Source organism: Littorina saxatilis, linkage group LG10 (assembly GCF_037325665.1).
Source record: "Littorina saxatilis isolate snail1 linkage group LG10, US_GU_Lsax_2.0, whole genome shotgun sequence".
In the NCBI taxonomy this organism is placed as follows: Eukaryota; Metazoa; Mollusca; class Gastropoda; order Littorinimorpha; family Littorinidae; genus Littorina; species Littorina saxatilis.
The window spans coordinates 47,110,768-47,128,636 of record NC_090254.1 but is presented as its reverse complement, the minus strand read 5'-3'; the positions used below and the strand labels follow the sequence as shown (position 1 = coordinate 47,128,636).

Genomic DNA, 17,869 nt, shown 5'->3' with positions numbered 1-17,869 from the left:
ATTTCTTCAGTTTGGTTCTAACGAATAATCATCTCCCTCGCTTTTTTTAGACATGCCTGGACACGCATATCACATCTACACACTGCATTGCGCTGCAAGTTTCTTCCAGGAGAGCGGTCTTAAAACCTTACAATCATTTGAGGTGTAAATGTTGAGGTGTAAATGTTTTCTTTACCCTAGTTATTGTTTGTAACTCGAACAAGGATGGCAACTTGCCGTTTAAAATGTGTCGGGTATAAGGAGAGGGAAAGAGAGAGGGAGGAGAGAGAGAGAGAGAGAGAGAGAGAGAGAGAGAGAGGGGGAGAGTGAAGGGAAGAGAGAGAGGGAGTGAGAGACAAAGAGAGTGATCAAAGATACTCCAGGCTGGAACATCTTTGGAGTGATTGAGAGGGAGACAGAGATAAAGGGAAAGAGAGAGAGGGAAAAAAGAAAGAATGTGAAAGAGAGAGAGAGGAGGACAGCAGGAGAGAGAGAGAGAGAGAGAGAGAGAGAGAGAGAGAGAGAGAGAGAGAGAGAGAGAGAGAGAAAGAGAGAGAGAGAGATAGAAAGAGAGAGAGAGAGAGAGAGAGAGAGAGAGAGAGAGAGAGAGAGAGAGAGAGAGAGAGAGAGAGAGAGAGAGAGAGAGAGAGAGCTATGCAGAGAGCGGTATCTAGAGACGCTCACTTGTATGACGCGTGTTGCTAAGACTGTAACCGTTGACGTCAGATAAACTGACCCCTGACCACTCAGGGCATGGGACACTTTGTGTTTGCCATTCTCGATTCAATTTCATATATTTCGCATACAAGTAATTGAATTGTGTTGTGCTAAAATTAGAAACAGTATTGTTTCGTTGAAAAAGAGTCACAATCGAATGGCTTTTAAAGATCGTTTTACATTTTTCAGTGTTTTCTTTTTATCTACACAGCCATTACATTGAGGTGTAGTAGCAATGGTGTATCAGCAATGATTCGGACCTTAACACGCCAGTTCTACTCATCGTGGGTCTCACAGGGCCTGAGAAACGCTGTGTCCACCTTTGTTCAGTCTTTTTTTAATGTATGTCTTTTACAAATATATAAAATAACTATATTCTAAAAGGTTAAAGGCATAAGCAGGATTTTGAAATTAAGCATAATAACGTACGTATTGATTTTTGTTTACCCCTTTGACGTTTCTTTCAAACTCTTTGGTTATCTCCCTTGGTGCTGAAAGAACCAGCAAAACTATGTCATCAACTTTATGACGCACAGTGCCCAAACACATATTTTGACTGTCGAAGAGCAAAACATCGTCAGCCAACCAGGAGAAAAGCTGAATGTCAAAACATCGTCAGCCAACCAGGAGAACAGCTGAATGTCAAAACATCGTCAGCCAACCAGGAGAACAGCTGAATGTCAAAACGTCGTCAGCCAACCAGGAGAACAGCTGAATGTCAAAACGTCGTCAGCCAACCAGGAGAAAAGCTGAATGTCAAAACATCGTCAGCCAACCAGGAGAACAGCTGAATGTCAAAACATCGTCAGCCAACCAGGAGAACAGCTGAATGTCAAAACATCGTCAGCCAACCAGGAGAACAGCTGAATGTCAAAACATCGTCAGCCAACCAGGAGAACAGCTGAATGTCAAAACGTCGTCAGCCAACCAGGAGAAAAGCTGAATGTCAAAACGTCGTCAGCCAACCAGGAGAAAAGCTGAATGTCAAAACATCGTCAGCCAACCAGGAGAACAGCTGAATGTCAAAACATCGTCAGCCAACCAGGAGAACAGCTGAATGTCAAAACGTCTTTTCAGTTTCTACTCTGCACAGAAATCAGTTCAATGTGATTATTGTCGTCTTTGTGTGAACTTGACGTTAAACGCCAGGGTTTAAGGAAGAGTTATGTGTCATGTTGGCTAGACGTGTATATTTCTCCAGTTTGGTTTTGTCGAATAATCATCTCCCTCGCTTTTTACAGACATGCCTGGACAAGCATATCACACCTACACACTGTGCATTGCGCTGCAAGTTTCTTCCAGGAGAGCGGCCTTAATACCTTACAATGATTTGAGGTGCAAATGTTTTCTTTACCCTAGTTATTGTTTGTAACTCGAACAAGGATGGCAAATGGCGGTTTAAAATGTGTCGGGTATAAGGAGAGGGAAAGAGAGAGGCAGAGAGAGGGAGGAGAGAGAGAGAGAGGGAGAGTGAAGGGAAGAGAGAGAGGGAGTGAGAGACAAAGAGAGTGATCAAAGATACTCCAGGCTGGAACATCTTTGGAGTGATTGAGAGGGAGACAGAGATAAAGGGAAAGAGAGAGAGGGAAAAAAGAAAGAATGTGAAAGAGAGAGAGAGGAGGACAGCAGGAGAGAGAGAGAGAGAGAGAGAGAGAGAAAGAGAGAGAGAGAGAGAGAGAGAGAGAGAGAGAGAGAGAGAGAGAGAGCTATGCAGAGAGCGGTATCTAGGGACGCTCACTTGTATGACGCGTGTTGCTAAGACTGTAACCGTTGATGTCAGATAAACTGACCCCTGACCACTCAGGGCATGGGACACTTTGTGTTTGCCATTCTCGATTCAATTTCATATATTTCGCATGCAAGTAATTAAATTGTGTTGTGCTAAAATTAGAAACAGTATTGTTTCGTTGAAAAAGAGTCACAATCGAATGGCTTTTAAAGATCGTTTTACATAACAATTCCCCAAAGACATTTTTCAGTGTTTTCTTTTCATCTACACAGCCATTACATTGAGGTGTAGTAGCAATGGTGTATCAGCAATGATTCGGATCTTAACACGCCAGTTCTACTCATCTTGGGTCTCACAGGGCCTGAGAAACGCTGTGTCCACCATTGTTCAGTCTTTTTTGATGTATGTCTTTTACAAATATATAAAATAACTATATTCTAAAAGGTTAAAGGCATAAGCAGGATTTTGAAATTAAGCATAATAACGTACGTATTGATTTTTGTTTACCCCTTTGACGTTTCTTTCAAACACTTTGGTTATCTCCCTTGGTGCTGAAAGAACCAGCAAAACTATGTCATCAACTTTATGACGCACAGTGCCCAAACACATATTTTGACTGTCGAAGAGCAAAACATCGTCAGCCAACCAAAAGAAAAGCCGAATGTCAACACGTCGTTTCAATTTCTACTTTGCACAGAAATCAGTTCAATTGGATTATTGTCGTCTTTGTGTGAACTTGACGTTGAATGCCAGAGTTTAAGGCAGTGTTATGTGCCATGTCTAAGCTAGACGTGTACTTTTTTCAAGTTTGGTTTTATCAAATAATCATCTCCCTCGCTTATTGAAACATGCACGTACACGTATCATAAATACAAAATAAGTGTGCTTTAATCTGAACAGTTCTTCAAGGAGAGTGGCCTCCATATATGTTGCAATGATTTCAGGCGTAAATATAATCTGTACTCGAGAGATCTAATGTAACTGGAACAAGGATGGCATTTGGCGTTTTCAATTTTGCTGGGTATGGGGAGAGAGAAATACAGAGCCAGGCAGAGAGAGGAGAGAGAGATAGGGTGAAAGTGAAAGGGAGAAAGAGAGGGACAGAGAGAGATGGCGAGAGTGATTGAGAGAGTGGGGAGAGAGAGAGAGAGAGAGAGAGAGAGAGAGAGAGAGAGAGAGAGAGAGAGAGAGAGAGAGAGAGAGAGAGAGAGAGAGAGAGAGAGAGAGAGAGAGAGAGAGAGAGAGAGAGAGAGAGAGAGAGACAAGGTGACGTAGCATCATGTTCATAAGGCCTAGTCTTTCTGCAATGTTTTGCTAAATGACCCTGCAGACATTGAATGTTGGACAAAGGTGTAATTTTCAAGAACTGCGGACAACAAATTGATCAAATAATATGCAAATGAATATATGAATAAATACATACACAAATAAAAGATAATCAAACAAAATAAAAGATACATACATAAATACAAATAAATCAATCAATCAATAAATCAATAAAACAAATCAATAAACACATATTTAAGAGATAAACAAATAAATAAACTAATTAATAAGTTGAGAAGGTTACCCACAGAATAAATTAACCACTCAATACATCAATACATTAAGAAATTCATTAATAAATAGATCTATAAATAAATACAACTTAGCCCAAGAAAAAATGTCTATACCGTAAGCAGCATTGTGCTTGAAAATGAATTGGGACTGCGGAGAGCGAAGACTGTCTGTCTGTCTAGCAAAGAAAAGGCCGAACATTCAACGCGTCTTCTGAGCTGCTACTCTACACAGAAGTCAGTTCAATGTAGTCATTGTTGCCTGTGTGTGAACTTAGTTCAAATACAAGTGTTGGAGGCAGCACTATTTACGATTTTCTAAACTAGTCATATTTCTTCAGTCTGATTATATCGAATGATCTCCCTCGGGTTTTTTCAGACACGCCTGTGCAAGTATCATACTTAATATGTTTTGATCCAGGAGGGTTGTGAGACAATGTTAGATTTTAAGTATTTGCATCATTTGGTCTTTAATAGCCAGAAAAAAACGGTAGACTTTGTATGGCATAATTTATTTCCTTTCCCTCAGAAAGTTCTGGATAATTGAACAGAAGATATCATGACTTATTTCTACTTATATTACCAGTCAGTGTATTCGAAATAACGTGTTTACTTCCAGCTACTTTCTACCCAAAGAATACTTAAAGTGATCCTACCTGCAACAAATATGGAACAGCCGCAAGCAGGTTCTGACGTCTCTGATCTAATTATGCCTGTCAATCACGGCAGTCACGTGACCTGATACAGCCAATCAATCACCAAACGTGATGAAAATTACTAGCTGTGTGGATCACACAACAATCGATGTATTGTATTGGGATGCATTCACACAGCAAATCTCAAACAGTTGAACTTGCATTTACATTGTTTGGCTTATGTTTCGTCGGTAATAAGGGAACAACCGACTCAGAATCAACGTCAAGGAATGATGTAAAAATAAATGTGACGTACATTGAATGACAACATTTCATTTCATTCCTTGGCACTTTGACCTTGCAATCTCCAAGTGAGCAGGACAGCATTACACAGTGAGAGGTTAAGAGAGTGCCTTGACATTCTGTGCACCATTCCGTCAACAAACTTGATTTTTCGGTATTCACAAACGATGAATGATGATGTGACAAAGTCATTACATGAATAATTATTACGTGTCATTCCCAAGACGAAGACAGTCGCCCGTATATTTTTAATTCAAGAGTTTAGTTCCTCTTGCTTATTGTCAAAGGAATAAACAAAATGGCTCCCGCCCTGACGGCAGTGACATAAAGAGGGTCACCAAGTATCAGTGCTGGTAGGTCAATTAGTTACATGACGCACTACCATTACACATAGTAAAGTGTGCTTGCATAGCAAGAGTTACATCAGTAACATCAACATTGGTTTCCACGTTTTATTAAAGCTGGATGGTAAGGAAGAATCTATTGTTGATGTACAAGAAAAAGGGCTTGGCATGATGAATTAGCGAATCCAAAGGTTCTGTTAGCGTGTATTTTATATTGTACACACACTAAACGATCAATGACTTTGACAGTTTAAGATTGCTGCAATATATACATAACTAGAATATAATCACTATTTTCTGTTCTTGTACGCAACCATTACATCGAGGTATATCAGCAACAGAATCAGCAGACACCTGGACCTAAACACGCCGGTTCTACCCAGCTTGGGTCACACAGGGCCTGGGAAAGGCTGTGTCCGCCATTGTTCAGTCTTTATTCATGTGTGTCTCTCACAAATCGATAACGCGTTCGTTTTCAGACAGAATGAAGGTCTAAGCAATATTTCAAATGAATAAATAGAAATGAAGGACAAAACTGCTTTTGTCGATCTTTTTATCACTTCGATGTTTCTTTCAAGCGATATGGCTAGCTCCCCAGGTGGTAGCTCCCCAGGTGTGAAACACATTTCTCACCGTATGCAGCACCGTGATTGGACACCTATCGGGACTGTGGAAAGCTAAGACTTGACTGTATGCGGCACAGTGATTGGACACGTTTCGGAACCGTGAAAAGCTTAGACATGTCTGTCATGCAAAGAAAAGGCTTCAACACGTCTTCTCCATTTCTCCTCTGCAAAGCAGTCAGGTCAATTCTGCCATTGTTGTCTTTGTGTCAACTTGAATTAGAACGGCAGACCTTCAGGCAGCGCTGTGTAGAACGTTTTAATACACACTTCTCTGGTCTGGTTGTATCGAATGATCCTCTCCCTCGCTTTTTTCCGACATGTTGGTACAAGTATCATACCTACAATGTATCCGCTCGTTTTTGAACTTATCGCCTAGACAAGCAGCAACATCAAAAAGCAAGTTTAATTATAATTTACGTCGTTAAGATAGTAAAGTGGCTCCTAGATCCTCATTTAAATGATGGACAGAGAAAAGATGGAATGTTATATTGCAGGCTGAGATTACAGATGCGCGATTTATATAATACTCAATCGCCACTTGGCTGATAACCCGTCATGTTTGTGCGGAAACTAAAAGGAAGATGTTGAGCACTATTTATTATTTTTTCAGCAATTATGAGGCTCAACAATACATGCCTATCTGTTGATTATCAAATTGTACACTGTTTTTATCGTATGGTTAGTCAAGACTTGCCTCTTTCTGAATACGAAACATGTTGGATCAGGCACAAAGTTTTTTAAGCCTAAGCAAAAGCTTTTGAGTATGTAATGTTTTTGGCCGGTAATAATTATATTTGTGTGTGTGTTTTGTATTTTCCGGAAATTGTAAGGCGCTCTGAGCAGGGTTTAAGCCTGGATTTATGCGCTTTAAAAGTAGTATACATTATTATCAGTAGTAGTATTATAAGTGTTATCATTAATATTATTATCATTAACAAAACCGTGACGTACAAAATAATATTATATTTATAATTTGCAATAATGATTATATCTCAAAAAAGATATCAACACTCATCTGCACGCAAATGTTGATATCAATTTTGTTTCTCTCACATTTCTGTTATCATTTATTACCAGCCAGCATGTTAGAAGTAATTACTATCATTCCAGTGCACCATATGGCTTTTGGACCAATCAGTACTTATTCTTGTTGACCCTCTAAATGTTATAACGTTCAGGCAGGGACCCTTTTTGTTTATCAGGCTAAACTTGAATTAACAAGACAAAGTAAACATTGGAACTAACAATATCAGCGTAACTGATTTTACAGAATGACACTTTAATGGATACTATGTACACTCTTTATCTAGAAATGCAGAAAAGCCAGTTTTGTCGGTGGGCGCTTTACAGAACGGCAAGGCACCACCCACCCTCTGCACTCACTTCAAAATGTCCTTTTCCAGGTTCTGACATTCAAGTGAAATTGCGTCACTTAATTTACGTCAACAATATGTTCACGTCATTTCCTTTTTCTCTGGCGTTGTTTTCGAAATCTGTTCCTCTCAGATGGACAAGAGATATTGAAGCAACTGAAACGCATGTTCAACATTGTTTATCTTGTGAGATTGTTGTGTAAACGCATTTGACCTGTGAATATTAATCACTGCGTCAGGTGACTGACTCTGATTGGCTGATCCAGGTCACGAAAATGCTGTGACTGACAGGTATAATCAGATAAAGGCGATCCAGTTCCCATTGCCGCTGTTCAGTCTCATAGGCTGGGTCAACATTTCTTTTGGTCGAAATAGACGGTAATAAAACCATTATTTCTAATATGCTGACTGTTAGCAAATAATAACAGACATGTCTCACAAATGATATCAACATTCGCCTCCGGCTCATGGCTAATAATTCATTTTCTCGACATGTCTGTTATCATTTGCTAACAGTCAGCATATTAGAAATAACTCATACTCATACTTTTACTGCCATACAGCACAGTGCTAGTACACGTTTTGAGACTGTCAAAGAGAAAAGAGTCGTCTGCCAAGCAAAAGAAAGGCTCAGTATCAATACGTATACACTGCATACAAATCGACTCAATGTGTTCGACGTCGTATTAATGTTAAAATCAGCTTGATAGCGAATGTTCGAGGCAGCGCGTGAGGTGTGGTTTTCTAATTTAGACGTGCTACTTGATCTGTCGAATGATTCTCTCCCTCGCTTTTGTTCAGACATGCCTGCACAAGTATCGTACTAACAGATTGTGCTCTGTGATATAAGTTTATTCCGCTAGGTTTGGTGTGTATGTGTGTGTGTGTGTGTGTGTGTGTGTGTGTGTGTGTGTGTGTGTGTGTGTGTGTGTGTGTGTGTGTGTGTGTGTGTGTGTTCGTTCGTGTAAACCTGCTCAAATGGGTTCACACACTTGTCGTTTCTCAGGACAAATGGATTCACACAAAAAGTGAGGTACCATTTCGTAAACCCGTTCTAAATGGTATATGCTTTGTCTAAATGCTCAGAAATTTCACCAAAATAAATAGTTGAGTCGTAACCCAAAGGTCACTGTTTGTGGCCAACATATGTGAGAACTTAGACTTAGGTTTCGTAAAAAACAAAAAAGGAATTTAGGATAGGATCTTTCAGCCTTTTTGTTTTGTTTGCTGTTTGATCAACTTGAAAGGTATTCGTTGTTGCCTTTGGTGTTTCATCGATGTGGGAAGTTTTGATGTTTTTAGGTCAATGCTTGGCATACAAAGAAAAATTGGTGCGCTTGGTCTGTCTGATCCGCAAAATCCACGCAGTGCATGTAGCAGGGGATAATACACACGTATACGAGTCATAGACAGGACTGTGGCAGCGTTAATAAACACACCATTAATGCAAATTAGCGTGTGTGTAGAGACGTGACGGTTTTCATGTGTGAACCAGAAAGAAATCTTTTCAGTTCGTGAAGGTTTCTCTTGCGCTGTCCTTTCAACAACCTTAACACATAGTGAATAAAAAGTGTTGGAAGCCAAGACTGTAAAGGTTTGCGATAGAAGCTCTGTGACGCTTCATGTTAAAGCAACTTTTTTTGTAGCCCTTGAAAGTTTGACAGATATCCCTTGTGTTGCTTCAAAAACCAGAAATGTTGGTTAATGGAATGTTTAATTTTTTGAAGAAAACAAGACATCCACAAATACATCTACCGAGTGGTCTTTATAGAGGACAGACAGCCACAAATAAAAACAAGTCGCGTAAGGCGAAAATACAACATTTAGTCAAGTAGCTGTCGAACTCACAGAATGAAACTGAACGCAATGCATTTTTTCAGCAAGACCGTATACTCGTAGCATCGTCAGTCCACCGCTCATGCTCATGGCAAAGGCAATGAAATTGACAAGAAGAGCTGTTTAGTAGTTGCGCTGAGAAGAATATAGCACGCTTTTCTGTACCTCTCTTTGTTTTAACTTTCTGAGCGTGTTTTTAATCCAAACATATCATATCTATATGTTTTTGGAATCAGGAACCGACAGGGATATGATGAAAGTGTTTTTAAATTGATTTCGAAAATTTAATTTTGAAAATAATTTTTATATTTTTAATTTTCAGAGCTTGTTTTTAATCCAAATATAACATATTTATATGTTTTTGGAATCAGAAAATGATGGAGAATAAGATACACGTAAATTTGGATCGTTTAATGACCAAAGTCATTAATTAATTTTTAAGCCACCAAGTTGAAATGCAATACCGAAGTCCGGGCTTCGTCGAAGATTACGTGACCAAAGTTTCAACCAATTTGGTTGAAAAATGAGAGCGTGACAGTGCCGCCTCAACTTTCACGAAAAGCCGGATATGACGTCATCAAAGACATTCATCAAAAAAATGTAAAACGTCTGGGGATATCATACCCAGGAACTCTCATGTCAAATTTCACAAAGATCGGTCCAGTAGTTTAGTCTGAATCGCTCTACACACACACACACAGACAGACAGACAGACAGACAGACACACACACACACACACACACACACACACACACACACACACACACACACACACACACACACACACACACACACACACACACACACACACACACACACACACATACACCACGACCCTCGTCTCGATTCCCCCTCTATGTTAAAACATTTAGTCAAAACTTGACTAAATGTAAAAACAGACTACTTGCAAGATGGTCAGTTGCAAACCATACAGCAACAGCTGCCTTTAACATTTAAAAACACACTTACTTGTCTGTATGTCTACTTTAAACACCATTGGGTCGATGTAATTGTGAATGTATTGTTTTCCATCACGTCATGTGTTTTGTGGATTTTTTATTTTGGGTTTTGGAACTTGGTAGTCTGTCTTTTGTTGGACTTGTCTGAGCGCATGTAGATTGATTACATTAACAAACAAGTTGTCTTTTGGACTAAACATTATTTTCTTGTGATAGATCCACACCCAAGGGGGGACACTTTGTGGGGAAGAAGTGTTGGGGCGAGAGACACACTTGAAAGCTATCTTACACTTTGTAAAGGTCTTTTGACGTGCCAAGTCAACCCTTATGCTTGTCATAACTCCACCCCTTTCTCGCTGTTCCTCTGTGACAGCCTGCACTGATTTCATTTTCTTCTGTTCAGTTTACGAGGCAAGAAATATTTTATAGAAAAGTGGACACAAAAAGAAGTGCTGAATATAATGTTACATTCATTGCAGTCTCCATTCTCTCAGTCTACTCAATGTCAGTGGCGTTCTGCATAGAAAGTCTGAAAGACTGGACAGTTATTCTCGTCGTCATCGTGTGTAGACCTGTCTCTGTGGCGTAGCGGTCTTTGTCATCCCTGTTGTAGCAACGTGTTACCGTTACTCCACCCTTCTCTTCACCTACCCACCCCTATCGCTTTACTATAAGTACAGGCGTGAAACTTATAATATCTCTAATTGGACCTTGGTGCTGTATGCTTCTAAGCTTTGAGAAAACAAATAAAGGATACTACGTGTATTGAGGTGTGATAACAGGTTTACAAGAAATATTATTGCGAGCGAAAGCAAACGTTTCAACAATTATTTGAAAAAGGAATGAGTGTGAATCTGGTATCACACAAAAAGCCATGTAGTATTCTGTCTGTCCTACACACGCTCTGTACTTGAGTGCCTTCTGCTTCAAACTTCCTGGAGTCGAAGTGTCATGCAGGAGGCACGCAAGTACAGAATGTAGGTTACACAGAATATGTCATGGCTTGCTGTGTCACAACAGGTTTACACTCGGTTCTTTTTTTTTCAAAGATCGGAAAGCTGGCATTTCCCTGTTGTAAAAAGCAACTCGTGTAAACTTGGTGTGACACTGCAAGCCATGTAGTATTCTCTATGTATCACACGGCAGGTCTCTTCGCGTACGTGGAATACATCTGGCTTCCGTATTGGTCAGCTGATTTAACAAGACTTACCAAGGGATGGACAGTCGAAGCAGCTCCCTATCTTTGACAGAACACATTGGAAAGATAAGCAGAACGCGTGCAGATCTATTCTTCAAAGTGTATCGTGTATGACAAGGGAGCAAAACATCCTGAAGGTGTATCCTAGTTTGGTACCGCTCGTTCTTACAAAGACGAAGAAACTCTTATACCTGACGCAGACTTCTACTTCAACAAGCACACTTAAACTGAGCGACAGGAACGCAAGCAGAACTGTTGTACATTGCGGTTCGTGTGTTGGGCAGACAGCCACACGTTGTTCCCAGGGAGCAGAGTCTTCAATCCAACATCATGAGAAAACACCAAAACCGTCATCAGACCACGGCAGGACAACACACACGTCATCAGACCAGCAACAGCAACTGGCGGCAGATCGTGACGTCACTCTACCCTGACGCTCTCACCCTTACCTACTGTGTGCCCCCCGTCAATTTTAACAAGGTACCCTACGCCAGGGGCACTGTACCCGGTACCGGTCTCGGTGCACTTGTGCTACACCCGCCATCTGGTGCCGGCCCTGTACACAATGTTCCCCCGGTCAGTCAGCGACCAGTCCCGCCATCACGGTACAGCCTGTGGACCCAGGAGTCACAGCCACAAGCCATACCTGGTCGTGTGCAGGAGAGCGACCTCCGGGATGACTTTGCTCAAAACCACGTGATGCTCAACCTGCAAAAACTCGGAAAAACCTTTTCAACAGGGCGTCCGGAGGGCATGTTCATCTTGTCTCAACTCAGTTTCGGCAACTACCTCAACCAGCCTGCCTACACCGCGGCCGCTGCACAGCTCCCACGACCATCACAGCTCGACACGAAGAAAACCAAATACTCGCACGGTGAGGCCGACTTTGTGTTGATCCACCGCCAGCACGGCATTTTAATTGGAGAGCTCAAGTCTGTGGGCAAGAGCCGGGCTTGTGCCAAGAACCCACAACCTCCGGCCGATGCTGAAGTGGCCAAGAGGGTGACGAAGGCGGTCAAGCAGCTGGACAGGTCGGAGACAGTGATGAGGTACCTTGTAAGTGATGTGGCACCTGGCCTGACCGTGAGGAAAACTCTCTTCCTGCCTTACGTCAGCACTGAGCAACTCGAGCGGGTCTTGGATAACGATCCACAGTTGGAACAGGTATTCTATAAAATAAAATAAACAAGTCGCGTAAGGCGAAAATACAACATTTAGTCAAGTAGCTGTCGAACTCACAGAATGAAACTGAACGCAATGCAACGCAGCAAGACCGTATACTCGTAGCATCGTCAGTCCACCGCTCACGGCAAAGGCAGTGAAATTGACAAGAAGAGCGGGGTACTAGTTGCGCTGAGAAGGATAGCACGCTTTTCTGTACCTCTCTTCGTTTTAACTTTCTGTGCGTGTTTTTAATCCAAACATATCATATCTATATGTTTTTGGAATCAGGAACCGACAAGGCATAAGATGAAAGTGTTTTCAAATTGATTTGGACAATTTAATTTTGATAATAATTTGTATATATTTAATTTTCAGAGCTTGGTTTTAATCCAAATATAACATATTTATATGTTTTTGGAATCAGCAAATGATGGAAAATAAGATGAACGTAAATTTGGATCGTTTTATGACAAAAAATATTTTTTTTACAATGTTCAGATTTTTAATGACCAAAGTCATCAACTAATTTTTAAGCCACCAAGCTGAAATGCAATGCCGAAGTCCGGGCTTTGTCGAAGATTACTTGACCAAAATTTCAACCAATTTGGTTGAACAATTCGGGCGTGACAGTGCCGCCTCAACTTTCACGAAAAGCCGGATATGACGTCATCAAAGACATTTATCCAAAAAATGAAAAAAACCGTATAGGGATATTATACCCAGGAACTCTCATGTCAAATTTCATAAAGATCGGTACATTAGTTGAGTCTGAATCGCTCTACACACACACACAGACAGACACACACACACACGCACATACACCACGACCCTCGTTTCGATTCCCCCCTCTACGTTAAAACATTTAGTCAAAACTTGACTAAATGTAAAAAGAGAGAGAGAGAGAGAGAGAGAGAGAGAGAGAGAGAGAGAGAGAGAGAGAGAGAGAGAGCGAGAGCGAGCGAGGAAGAGAGAGAGAGAGCGAGCGAGGAAGAGAGAGAGAGAGAGAGAGAGAGAGAGAGAGAGAGAGAGAGAGAGAGAGAGAGAGAGGGAGAGAGAGAGAGAGAGAGATGGACAGACAGCAGACAAGACAAGACAGACCTGTACAGCTGTGTGTTTGCATGTGGTCTTGGTTTTGTGATGAGGTTACATGTATCAGAATGACTGCCAGCAAATACTGACACCTTTTATTGGTGTCCGTTGTCGCTTCAATATAAACTATATAGTAGTGAGAGGGAGCTCTTATCACATTCACACTATCTCTGTTGCAGGCGGTGTGTCGGAGCCTGGGTGCAGGCTCTGCAGCGGAGGCCGTACTGCTGTGCTGTTGCTCTGACCAACTGTCCCAGCCTGCATCGTACTGGGACGTGACACCCGCCGTGTTATCACAGCTGAGCACCTGGTGGCAACTCAGGGTGGCGCGTACTGTGGACACTCTGCTCACTGATGACAAGTATCTGGACATCGTGGCCAGGTGAGAAAAGTCATTGCATTGTGTTTATTTTGCTTTAATGCTGAAACAGAACATGATCGTTTTTCATGTGCATCTGTACTCGAAAATTCTGTTTCTTTCAGCCCGCCCTTTCTCTGTTATGGGAGGAGTGAAAGGTTCTTCGGAGCAAAATATGTAGAGGTTACATGCCGAGTCTCAGTGATTATTAAAAATAATGGTCGAAGTTAGCGGATCATGAAAAATGCGAGCTTCAGCGAGCTTTTTCATGACCGCGAACTGAGACCATTATTTTTAATAATCACTGAGACGAGGTGTGTAACCTCTTTATTCCTCCTTTCTTCAGTTATTCCCAAAAAACAGGAGTTTTTGTGCGAAAGTTTGATCGAATCCGAATCACTCAACCAGTCAACCTGCGCAGGCGATCGATTAATGCGCGGTTGTATAGTTCCGTGCAAATCATTCCATTCTGTTAACACTTCTTTTCAGTTTCCCTGTTTTAGACTAAAATCAAGTACACAGATATGCTGTTATTCTGCTGTGGCGGTAAAGGCAGATATTGTGTGTTCTGTTTATGTTTTAGTATCGCTTAGTAAATGTTCTTTCGTCAAATGGGACTAGCAGACGAACTTTTGCACCCGTGTTCCAACGTTAATTACTGTATGAAGTTCAGTTTTCTGGGGAAAATAGTGTATGAAACCGCTTTATGTTGTTTAAATTGATGAGATGTGTGCATTTGGTTGCGTGTGATCTGTTTATAAAATGAAATATTGTTGAAAACTGACCGTCGGATTGCAGTCAGTGTTGTCGAAGAAACTGCGTTAAAAGAAGGGGAACTACTCTTGTCGCCAGAGTATGAGTTACTTGCCTTGGGAATTTGCTTGTGATGAACGGTTTGTGCACGGCAGATCTAGATTCAGAAAACAACCGAACTCATGGATTTTATATGGAGATTCATGTGTTCAGGCCTGTAGTTGTTAATTTAAATACGGTATGTTTGTATTGTTTGCTCCAGAGATGTATACTTCGTACGTATAGAGTGTTCGGAACTTTTCAGTCACAAAAGTAGTACCGAAACAGAACAGCTTCTCAACCCATTGCACTATCGAGGATTCAGGCTGTTGCTGGCTCGTTATTTGTTTGGTTGCTGGGTCATTATCGAAAAATAACTAGCTCTACAAGTTTACAGAGGTAAAGAAGCAGAGGGGGGAATAAATCTAGATACATGCCTTTCTGCGTACACAAAGTTAACACTGGGGCAGCCATTGTGGAGAGATCTACTTTTTGACGGAACTGACCGAAAAACTATGAATGATGGTATGTGTGAATGACGTCACAGTCATCGTCACAATTTGTATCTTTTGAAGCATTGAATTTTTCATGACGTCTTTCTATCTCTGCATGCCCAAAATGTTTGTTCTTTTCGGGATCTTTGTCATATCTGTTCATAACTCTGTCCCTCTAGATTCAGATCAACATGCCTTGAGAGCGAGCCACTTGCCAAGGGCAGCTAAATTCGCGTATGGAAACAGTACTGTCGTCTGGGATGCCGTTTTCAGTATTCTGATCGTTGAAGAATGTGTAAAGAGAAGAAACGATAACAGCAGGAGAAATTAAGGTCGTGTGTGCATTTTTGATCTTTTGGAGGGACGATTTCGAGTTTGAATCCGTTCTTGCCATGCTCCAAAGCGTGTAACATACAATCTTTCACACGTTTGCTTTAGTAGTGGCAAAGATGGAAAGCGTGTGACATAACAGTATATATATATTTCTTTTTTTACGAGGATTTATATCGCGCACGTATCTCACCACACAAGGCGACTCAAGGCGCATTTTACCTATGAATGCCGTGTGAGATGGCATTTTTTACACAATATATCACGCATTCACATCGGCCAGTAGATCGACTGCCTTTAGGCGCTGCATCCACCTGTCACGGCCTATTATTCCAGGTCACACGGGTATTTTGGTGGACATTTTTATCTACGCCTATACAATTTTGCCAGGAAAGACCCTTTTGTCAATCGTGGGATCTTCAACGTGCATACCCCAATGTAGTGTACACGAAGGGACCTCGGTTTATCGTCTCATCCGAAAGACTAGCACTTGAACCCACCACATAGGTTAGGAAAGGGGGGAGAAAATTGCTAACGCCCTGACCCAGGGTCGAACTCGCAACCTCTCGCTTCCGAGCGCAAGTGCGTTACCACTCGGCCACCCAGACCACGAGGGATAGAGTGATAGATGCAGGGAGTGATATATAGAAAGCGAGCCCGCGCGCGTAAGACAAGACAAGACAAGACAAGACAAAATCTTTATTATCGAGGGTAATAGATAAGCAAGAATATTGCTTTTTTAAGAGAGAGAGAGAGAGAGAGAGAGAGAGAGAGGGAGAGAGAGAGAGAAGACAAAGAGAGAGAGAGAGAGAGAGAAAGAGAGAGAGAGAGAGAGAGAGAGAGAGAGAGAGAGAGAGAGAGAGAGAGAGAGAGAGAGAGAGAGAGAGAGAGAGAGAGAGAGAGAGATTTCACTGCCATCATCACACAAAGAACAAACAAACAAAAGAGCACTGTCCTCAACAGCCTACACCTTTGCTGTGAGTCGGGTTCCATAACCAACATTTTCTCGAAAAACTGAAAAATAGTTCTTTTTGTTAAATTGCATTTAATCTGTGACTTGTATCACCACCACATTACCGAAAGTACTGCAGGCACAACCATTAAAGCCCGTCTATCTTTCAGGTTTGTGGGACCGGCCACCACGGTGTCTGTCCCCTGCTACAACGGTGCCCGTGTGGAGGTGCGGACTGCAGGACAGGCGGTGGCGGAACTGGGGCGGAGGCTGGCACTTCTGGTTCTGACCTTGGCTCAACTTGACCTTCTAAACAGAGACCCGCGACTGGTCTACTTGACCGGTCCCCCTGGCACTGGTTAGTAACATCATCATCATCATCATCATCATCATCATCATCATCATCATCATCATCATCATCATCAACATCTGCTGCCAATTTTGTTGTTGTTGAAAGGTTGGGTTAGATTCTATATTATTATGCATTTATCTTTCAAATACCCCCTGCGGGTTAGGGGGAGTCCCATATTGGTTGGGACGAGAAAGAATTTACCCGATGCTACCCAACATGTCGTAAGAGGCGACTAACGGTTCTGTTTCTCCTTTTACCCTTGTTAAGTGTTTTTTGTATAGAATATAGTCAATGTTTGTAAAGATTTTAGTCAAGCAGTATGTAAGAAATGTTAAGTCCTTTGTACTGGAAACGTGCATTCTCCCAGTAAGGTAATTATATATTGTACTACGTTGCAACCCCCTGGAGCAATTGTTTGATTTGTGCTTTTGTGAACAAGAAACATTTAACAAGTGGCTCTATCCCATCTCCCCCCCCTTTCCCCTATCCCATCTCCCCCCTTTCCCCGTCGCGATATAACCTTGAATGGTTGAAAACGACGTTAAACACCAAATAAAGAAAGAAAGAAAGAATCTTTCAAATGATACCAAATTTGCTCGGGTGTACCGACTGTGCAATACAGTCGGGCTGGGAGTCCTTTTGGCCGCTCATCTACAGGGTGGCCCCCCGCCCAAAATGCAACCCTCGAAACAGCAAATAACTTGTACATCTGTTGCCCGAATCACTTTAAATTTGGATGACATACATTTCTGCCTATGCAGGACCCTTCCACAAAGTGGTGATCGACTTAGCAGAACGGGATTCGACATTGAGCGGTAACAATTCTTATCTGATTTAAACCCTCCAAACTTTTACCTTTTGGATTATCTCAATGTCTGAGTATACACAAACACCCCTTTCACCCTTCAGATCATTGGTGACCTGTGAAGGGGTCATGCATTGGCTGAAGTGTATGTCCCCAAATATATGAAGTGATTCGGTCAACTGATGTAGAAGTAATTAGCATTTTTGAGGGTTGCATTTGCTTTGGGTCACCCTGTAATTGTTTGATTTGGTCACAGCTTAGTGTCTGGTGATTTTGGT

The 17,869-nt window shown here is 41.6% G+C and overlaps 1 protein-coding gene across 1 annotated transcript; it reads left to right on the top strand.

Annotated features, from left to right (window-relative positions):
- Positions 1–11,043: 11,043 nt before the first annotated feature.
- LOC138979270 (uncharacterized) lies at positions 11,044–16,858 on the top strand. The gene is made up of 3 exons (XM_070352029.1): positions 11,044–12,419; positions 13,688–13,890; positions 16,605–16,858. Exons 1-3 carry the CDS (start codon positions 11,586–11,588, stop codon positions 16,795–16,797), a joined length of 1,230 nt encoding a protein of 409 aa, XP_070208130.1. The 5' UTR covers positions 11,044–11,585; the 3' UTR covers positions 16,798–16,858.
- Positions 16,859–17,869: the final 1,011 nt, after the last annotated feature.

Coding starts and splice junctions, on each gene's coding strand:
- LOC138979270 (XM_070352029.1), top strand. CDS start 11,586: ATGAGAAAACACCAAAACCGTCATCAGACCACGGCAGGACAACACACA. Junction 12,420..13,687: donor ACGATCCACAGTTGGAACAG/GTATTCTATAAA, acceptor TCTCTGTTGCAG/GCGGTGTGTCGGAGCCTGGG. Junction 13,891..16,604: donor TATCTGGACATCGTGGCCAG/GTGAGAAAAGTC, acceptor TCTATCTTTCAG/GTTTGTGGGACCGGCCACCA.